The sequence below is a fragment of the Lipotes vexillifer genome, unplaced genomic scaffold (assembly GCF_000442215.2).
Source record: "Lipotes vexillifer unplaced genomic scaffold, Lipotes_vexillifer_v1.1 scaffold395, whole genome shotgun sequence".
Lineage (NCBI taxonomy): Eukaryota > Metazoa > Chordata > Mammalia > Artiodactyla > Lipotidae > Lipotes > Lipotes vexillifer.
Window position 1 is genome coordinate 1,023,608 of NW_006797390.1, and position 8,938 is coordinate 1,032,545.

General features: G+C 43.8%; 1 protein-coding gene across 1 annotated transcript in view; it reads right to left on the bottom strand.

Moving 5' to 3' along the window:
• The window catches only part of ETV6 (ETS variant transcription factor 6), a 243,749-nt gene that overhangs the window by 140,328 nt on the left and 94,483 nt on the right, over window positions 1-8,938 (bottom strand). Inside the window, exon 2 of the mRNA XM_007469341.1 lies at window positions 107-236. Within this exon, the coding sequence (XP_007469403.1) occupies window positions 107-236 (130 nt within the window). The remainder of the gene's footprint in view (window positions 1-106; window positions 237-8,938) is intronic.

An 8,938-nucleotide genomic window follows, 5' to 3' on the forward strand; every position in this document is an offset into this window, starting at 1 on the left:
CCCCCCCCCCCACAGCGGTCGATCCTTCTGTCCAGCTGTCGGTCCGTCCGTCCCGTCCAATCCCCCCCCCCAACCCGCGTCCATCCCGGGGCGCGCGAACACTCACGCAGGTGCGCGGGCAGGCGGATCGAGTCTTCCTCCATCCTGAGTGCTCGGGGCACTGGCACATGAAGCGGCGTCGAGGAAGTGTAACTGGGCACCGGGCTCTCGGGGGGTGTATATGAAATCCGTTCCTGCTGTTAAAAAGAAGGGCAGCGAGAGGGGGGAAAAAGACAATGAAAGCCTGGAACTGAGGGCTGACATCGCGAGGGGGCGGGTTCGGGGCGTCTGGGCGCTGGGCCCCTCTCTAGACACTCTGTGCAGCTGTGTTTCAGATCGCCAACATCAGGGATTTGTAACAAAACGCGGGAAAGGTTTAAAATCGGGCTTTTCCTTTGCCCTCGGCTAAATAGGTGTCCTTTTTTTTTTTTTTTTTTTTCCCTCTCTGTACTAGTTGTTTGTTCCAGTAAAAAGAGGGGAGGCAAGACCAAGGGAATGAAACAATATGTCTAAGAGAATGGCGTTAAAGACTCCTCTCTCAAAAATTACTCTTCCGGTCCCATAATTAACGTCACCAATACATTAAAACCACCTTCCCTCTTCTCTGGCAATATCCCCATCTTCTAATCAAAGTAGGATTCCACACTCAGATCCAATGAGAGGTGAGCCCAAAGTGATGGCTTATAAGTTCGAGATTTTAGTTAATAAATCTGCAAGCAAGATTTGTCTATCACCTACCTATCTCATGACACAGCTACCACCACCAAACACCTCCAGTGTTTCATTTTTCCCTTCATCGCAGGGAATTATCTGCCACATCAACAGTTATCTCCTTGTCCCCTTATGCTTCATCTTAGAATCAATAATTTCTTTCCTTCTGAAGCATTTCAAGGCTCATGCAAAGAATAACCTGCATTTAAGGTTTACGCTTTAATCGAAGATTCTTACTCAACTGACAAGGAAAGGGGGAGGGGGGACCCAGCACATCCACTGTTTAAATTCAAACAGGCGGCATTTGTTACATCAATTGAAACAACTGGATGGGATGGGAAGGATTAGTTTTAAGTTAAAAATGTGCCAACTAATGGCAAGAAACCAACTATCGTGTACAGCGGGGAGAGCAGTGCAATTTGCATCTCAGATCGACAAATACCAACTAGTTTGACTTGCAGTCCATACATAAACCACAGAAACTAACAGAAGTTGTGTTTAACAGGGCAAAGTAAAGGGGGACACACATGGTCCAAAAATAAGATGAGGCGGGAGGAGATGGGTAAGATGCTGTTGTGAAAACAAACATCAAGCAAAAGAAAAATCACAGATTTAAATAAAACGAAAGGGGTGTTTAGTATTGGAAAGAGTTCTCTAACATTTTATACTCCATCAAATATGCAAAGGGAAGCAGGGGAGTCCCCCAGCCCTGTAACCAAACTGAATGTTCTCTTCTGCTCATAACCTGGCAAGTTTGGCAGCTGTGGCAGGAAGTTTCGATTTTAAATGAATATATACATATTTTTGTAATTTCCGAATGGAATCACAATGACTTCCCTGAGGCATCCTCTACCAGCAACTAGGGCCTTTGGAAGATTTCTATTTAAACATACATCCTAAAGTTTCCTAGTGAATTTCTTAATTAAGGGCAGACACTTACACCCTAGATTTCATTTCTGGATCAATGGAGACATCCTGTGAAAGGTCACCCAGAGGCAAAACCTTCAACTTCACTTTTCTTGAACTTTTTTAACCAAACATCACACATATTCTGAGCAGCTCTAACTTAAGGAGGAGTTATATTTTTGGTGTTTTTTGGCTTTTGGGGTTTTTGAGGTGAAAAAGTCAAAGACATAAACACACATATGGGAAACATACGAAATCTGCTGAGGGGTTTTTCAAGGTGAGCTAGGCTTTTTTAAACATTTTAAACATAGTCTGTTTTTCTAGTTTAACAAATTCTCCATACACTTCACCCCTTGAATAACACCCCACTGCCACCCTAGTCCCAATATACGGCTCGATATCTTATCTACCATTACTTTATTCCCAGAAATAACTTTCTGTTTTGTTAGGGTTTTTGCAGAACTGAAACTGTTGATGAAGAAAACACGGTGCAGCCAGATAGCTTTCAGATGGCATGGAATGAGTGTGAGAAAAAAGATGGCATTTCCTAAGACCGTGACTTTCTCTTAAAGCAGGGAGAAACTTACAAGATCCTATAACTAGTCCACATGAGTGAGAGGCCACCTCTCTGCGCTCCCTCACCCTCACCAACTCCATCAAGGATGGAGCCCTCAAGGCAGATTTTACTTTATTTCTTGGGGAAATATACCTCCAGCCTGCGACTTGCTCAATTATCGTTGTGTTGTACCTTCTTTTCACTGTACTTTCTTCGGAGGCAGCCCCCTGTGTGTTTACATTTGTGTGTGGTTCCCAGTCCCTCCTGCTACACTGAATGCCACACTTCAGGGCTTGCCCTCGGATTTTTATGCCACACCCCCACACATCCGAACAATTGCAGATGAAGACAACCTTGCTCTTTCATGATGAAACCTATAAAGAGAAGGCCAGACACCGAGTGACTGTGGTAATTGAATGCCTCTCACTCCTGATGATGGATTCCACTCAGCAACATTGCGACACCCTAAGCCTCGGATGGGAAGCTCTTTTCAAAGCTCTCAATGAAGAGATTTGTCAGTAACAAAAGAAAGGGTGGGTATCTTGACCAAGAGGGGGGAAAGCAAAATGTGCTTCTAGGGTCTTGAGCAATTTGCTAGCGGCTGTTACACTACCGTGACCCTGGGTTTAGCAGCCAGCACAGCACTCAGGGGACCCCGGAAAGGATGCCGCCCAGTGTGTGGGCTACTTTCCGAGGAGAAGCAAGCACACACCTGGGCATGCCCCACCAGACTTATGTCCCTTGTCTCTCTTTCTGTCAATCTCTAGGGTGACTCACGTGGTCCTCATTTTAAAATCTGTTATTCTTAACCATGCACTTAACATCTCCCATGGCACAATCAGCAGACTATCAGCAGTCAGAAATATGAAACAAACACTGCTATCCCCGATGGAGACATCCAGGCAGAGGGGCTTAAAGAGACTAACATCCGATTCCCCTCAATAACGGAAACCTCCTTATTCTCAGAACTGCCTCTCTGGTCCAACCCCAAGGAAGGGAAGGGGAGTACCCCCGCTTACAGCGCATTCACCTCGAGAGCAAACTGTCAGTCGGATGAAAACCAGAGGTGTTTTATTTTAACATTACAGAGGGGAATACCGATTTCCCCAAGAGGATTATAACCACTGCTCTAATTAAATTAAAATGCTGCCGACAGTGACATTAATGCATTCAAGCGTTGGAGAGGGATACACTGCCAGCAGAGGTCAATGATGTGACTAAAAATGCCGTGATGTGGTCACATGATTGTTTAGATACTGTAAAAGGAAACATGCTGCTCTCAAACGTGCAGGCACAACCTACCAAACCAACTGGGCAGAACAAAAGGGAGCACTGCCATTTCTAAGGCCAATTGTAATACCTCTGAGAAGGGGTGTTGGAAGAGCAGCACAAAGCTCTGGAAGGAGAAAATAAGGCTAAAAATAGTTTTAGGCAAAGGATGAAATGTAAATGTTACTAACCATTATAGAAAGCTTTCAAAACATTAAATAGAATGTGGAGTTAGGGTTGCTACAAGCACACTATTGAAAGTGAGCTCTATCCCCGACCATGAAGGGTCACAAGGTGACCCTTCAAGAGGCAGTTCTGAGAATAAAGAGGTTTCCGTTATTGGGGGGAATCGGATGTTAGTCTCTTTAAGCCCCTCTGCCTGGATGTCTCCATCAGAGACAGCAGTGTTTGTTTCAAGGTGACCCATCTAATGCTGCTCATTTTTTTAAAAAAGTTATTTTATTAAAGTAGAGTTGACTTACAGTGTTGTTAACCTCTGCTGTACAGCAAAGTGACTCAGTTATACATATATATATATTCTTTTTCATATTCTTTTCCACGATGGTGTATCACAGGATATTGAATATAGTTCCGTGTGCTATACAGTAGGACCTTGTTGTTTATCTATTCTATATATAATAGTTTTTGCAACTGCTAATCCCAAACTCCCAATCCATCCTTCCCCCACCCCCCCACCCCACCCCGGCAACCAGAAGTCTGTTCTCTGTGTCTGGGACTCTGTTCCGTAGATAAGTTCATTTGTGTCATATTTTAGATTCCACATATAAGTGATATCATACGGTATTTGTCTTTGACTTACTTCGCTTAGTATGATAATCACTAGGTCCATCCATGTTGCTGCAAATGACATTATTTCATTCTTTTTTATGGCTAATATTCCATTGCATATATGTACCACATCTTCTTTATCCGTTCATCTGTCAGTGGACATTTAGGTTGCTTCTATGTCTTGGCTATTGTGAATAGTGCTGCTATGGACGTAGGGGTGCATGTATCTTTTTGAATTATAGTTTTGTCCAGGAGTATATGCCCAGAAGTGGCACTGTTGGATATGGCAACTGTACTTTTAGTTTTCTGAGGAACCTCCATACCGTTCTCCATAGTGGCTGCACCAATTTACATTCCCACCAACAGTGCGGCAGGGTTCCCTTTTCTCCACGCCCTCTCTAGCATTTGTTATTCGTAGATTTTTTAATGATGGCCACTCTGACCCGTGTGAGGTGGTACCTCATTGTAGTTTTGATTTGCATTTCTCTAATAATACTTAATAATTCTGCTCATTTTTAAACCAACTGCTTAGAACCTGTGGCTACTGCATAACCCAAGCTTGTATGTCTTTTTTTTGTTGTTTTGTTTTGTTTTGTTTTGTTTTGTTTTTGTATGTCTTGTGTTTAGTAGGAGAGTGGTATTTATCCTTCCTCCACGCCCACCCCATGGCTGCCTTTTACGGACAAGAGATAAAAACTGAATATTATTATCAGCAAAGAAGGCTTTTTCCTTTTCAAAATTATTTAATATAGAGCTTCTATCAATCATGGGGATCCCCCAGCGCGTTTGCATATTTGTTTTTACGTCACTAACTCTTTGAAAGAGCTGAAAGGCTGAGAAATTTAGAGCTTACGGACCATTAAATACTAACCTTCTGGAAATAAAGATAAGGCATTTCTGTAATAGAGAAAAACAGAAATAAAGTCTGGTTGTACAGTCCACCGCCCCAAATCTGGGGATTCACCAACTACGGATTGAAAACATGCAGGGGAAAAGAAATTTCAGAAAGTTCCAGAATCCAAAACTTGAATTTGCCATGTGCTGGCAACTATTTACATAGCATTTCCATTGTATAAGTAATAACGAGATGACTTAAAGTATGTGGGAGGATGTGTACAGATTATATGCAAATACTACACCATTTTATTTTATATAAGGGACTTAAGCATCTGTGGATTTTGGTATCCTCAGGGGTCATGGAACCAAACCCTCCTGCAGATACCGAGGGACAACAGTACTTGCAAAGAGATGGTTTAGAGGTAATTTCAAAGATTTCTTGACTGCAGAGCTAAGATGCCCTTGATTTAGGAACTTTTTCCAGAAATAGCCCCCATCCCCATTACGAGTGCCAGGATTACCCCAAAGATGGTTTCTGAAGCCTGTGTAAAGTCTTGAGGACAAAGAGTGTGATGGAAACAGTGGTGCCCATGGACCATTTCCCAAGGAAATACAGTAAAAATGCTGCAGATGCACTTTTCATCCTGCTACACTTAGGTGTCCCTTCTATGCACTGAAAGCCAGCAACCCAGACAAGAGGGGAAACAGTAGGCACCACAGGTACAGCGGTCGTGCTAGTAATATTCAATATTTTGAGGGAAGGATTTCCTTCTCTTTTCGACCCTGCAGATTTTTAGGAAAGCTGCCCGGGAAAGCTGATGCTTCTACTACAGTCATTTTCTACAGACTAAAGAAATCTCTCCTATGGGAAACTATTTATTGAGATTTACTCAACTGAAGTCTGAATACGCAATTACTTAACTACACCCTTCTGGCTGCAGAATAATTCAAAGTGGTGGCTTTGGCTTTCATTAAATAAGCTTTCATTAATAAGCAAAAGCAACACATCACCAAAAAACTGAACAAGACTGAATTCTGAGCTGCACAGTTTTCAAGGTTTTTGGTGCCAGGGGTGCAAACAGAATACACAACAACCTAAACTAACACACTCTTGATTGCCAAGTTCTTTCACTTGAAAAACTACACTGAATATTTTGTTCACCCCCAAATTTAGCAAGATCAACTTAAAGGACTTGCGGAAAGATGCAAACGTCACTCTTCTTTGCTAAATTTACACACAGCCACGGTCCACAATGTCTTTCGCAGCTTTCGAGAAAGAAACAGTGTACTTTAGGATCTGGGGTGAGAACACTATACCTTAGGATGTGAGGGATTCAAATAAGAACCGCAAAGTAGAACACCAGGTCCATCAAATCACAGCAGTGAAGTTGTGATGCTGTCTTTCCCTCCCACAGAGGCTCCAGGAGACGTCTTTTAAACAAGTGACCCGAACCGGTTCCCCTCTTAGTGCCCATCTCCTCTCCTGAGAGAAACATCCCTCTTGGTGCTGAGTCATCAGATTTTTACACCCCAATTGGTCTTTGGCTTTTAACATGCTTGCAGTCATTTCCAGCAAGAAAAATGGGAGTATCCCATGAAAATAGAATGGGCAGGAGCTACACTCCTGGTCTCTGGAGCTATCTCCCTTGGTCACCCAGACGCCCATTCAGCCCTTGGGGGAGGGGTACGCCCCACAATCTACATTCACACTGACGTGGGGATTTTCTGAGGAGCCCGGCTTCACCTGTCCAAGGAGTCCTCTTGCTTTGGGCACCGGAGAAGATGGTTCGGGACCTGAACTATGTAAATTCCTACGTGCTTAGAACTGAAATACAGTCCTTTTCCTCCCCTTCTTACGGCTACTCTACCCTAAATCAGAAGACAGCATACTGTGTCTATCAAACAGATACAATTAAGTCAAAGCACCTTAAGTCTTTCTTTTGCCCAGAACTAAGTTATCGGTGCACAACTGGATGAAAGAAAAGAAGCATTAGCAACAGGCCACGCAGTCAAGCACTGCTGTCAAAGGCCATTAAGGTTTTGTTCTCCCTATGATTGTTATGAAATCTTTCAGCATTCATCAAGCGTCCAGTAGGAGCCAAGGCCTGTACCAGGCATTACGAATTCTACCACCTTTAGGTCCTAGAATTTCTAAGGTGGCCGCAATATCAAAAATTCTGGCCAGGACATGGAAGCAACCTAAATGTCCATTGACAGAAAATGGATAAAGAAGATGTGGTACATATATGTAATGGAATATTACTCAGCCATAAAAAAAGAATGGAATAATGCCATTTGCAGCAACATGGATGGACCTAGAGCTTATCACACTAGGTAAGACAGAGAAGGACAAATATCATATGATATCACGTACATGTGGGATCTTAAAAACTGGTACAAATGAACCTATTTGAAAACAAAACAGAAATAGAGTCACAGATGTAGAAAACAAACTTATGGTTACCAAGGGGGAAAGGGCGGGGGAGGGATAAATTGGGAGACTGGGATGACATATACTCACTACTATATATAAAATAGATAACTAATGAGAACCTGCCATATGGCACAGGGAACTCTACTCAATACTCTGTAATGACCTATATGGGAACAGAATCTAAAAAAAGAGTGGATATGTGTATATGCATAACTGAATCACTTTGCTGTACAGCAGAAACTAACACAACATTGTAAGTCAACTGCACTCCAATAAAAATTAATTTTAAAAATTCTGCATCACTTTACCCATAAATACATATGGGTACTCATACATAAATACTTATACTCCTCAGAACATATGTCCCAATCTTGGTTGGAAAATATAGTCATTGCGACAACCAGGGAGGGAAGCTAGCATTAAGGGAGCGCTTGGCATATACTTGCCACGAAGCCTTTATTTTATTTCAGACTCACAATAACCCTGCAAGGAAGGCATCATGACCCCCATTCCACATGATGAACCTGATGTGAAGATGGCAGGGGGGGAAGCCATCTGTTCAAGTCACCAGCTCGGGAGATGGTAAGGCTGGTGAAAAGAGGAGACATAAGAAATTACATTGAAGTAGGGCCAGCCTGTCCACAGTGGCTTCACAACCAATGGTGACTCCCACAAGGTAAGGTCAAGCTTGTAAGAACAGCTGCAGCTTTGGAATATTTCATCGCTTTGTGCCCTCACTCCTCACAGAATTCCAGGGGGGTCCCCGAGGGTCGCTCCACAGAGGCCCCGAGCCAGGGTGCTGACTGTCTTAAGCCTGTTGCTTCTGCTACTGGGAACAAAGATGGAGGGCGTAAGTGCCTTTACCTGAAGGAAGGGGACTAAATGCAACGTGCGAGGGGAGTTCTCCTGGCATGGCCCCTGAGTGGGGGTAGACACCAGGATCCATCCAGGGATGCGTGTTACCTGTGGGACTCCATCAGCAGAGCCGTCAGGGCATTTACAGATTGCTGGTGCCTCTGAGGACTCTACCTCGTACTGAAAGCTCATCTTAGGGGATTTTTAAATAAAACCATGTTCCTTTTCTCTCTAACATTTTCTTCGACAACCACAAAAACCATCTCCCTTACTCAACACCTTTCCATTTATCCAAGAGCAGCAGATCTGAACGTACAGGTGAGACGAACAGGAGCAGTGAGGAGGAAAGGCCCCGTCAACATTTATCCGGGGCCTGTTCGTGGGCAGAGCTCTGAAGCCAGGAGGAGCGAGTCTGCCTCTGGGGATCACAGTGGCTGCCACCCAACGACGCTGGTCCAGGGGTCTGAAGATGCACCCTCCCCTTCTCGCAAGTGAGGAAGGGGTGATGGAGACGCTAAGGGGGCTTGTGGGGGGGGGGGGGA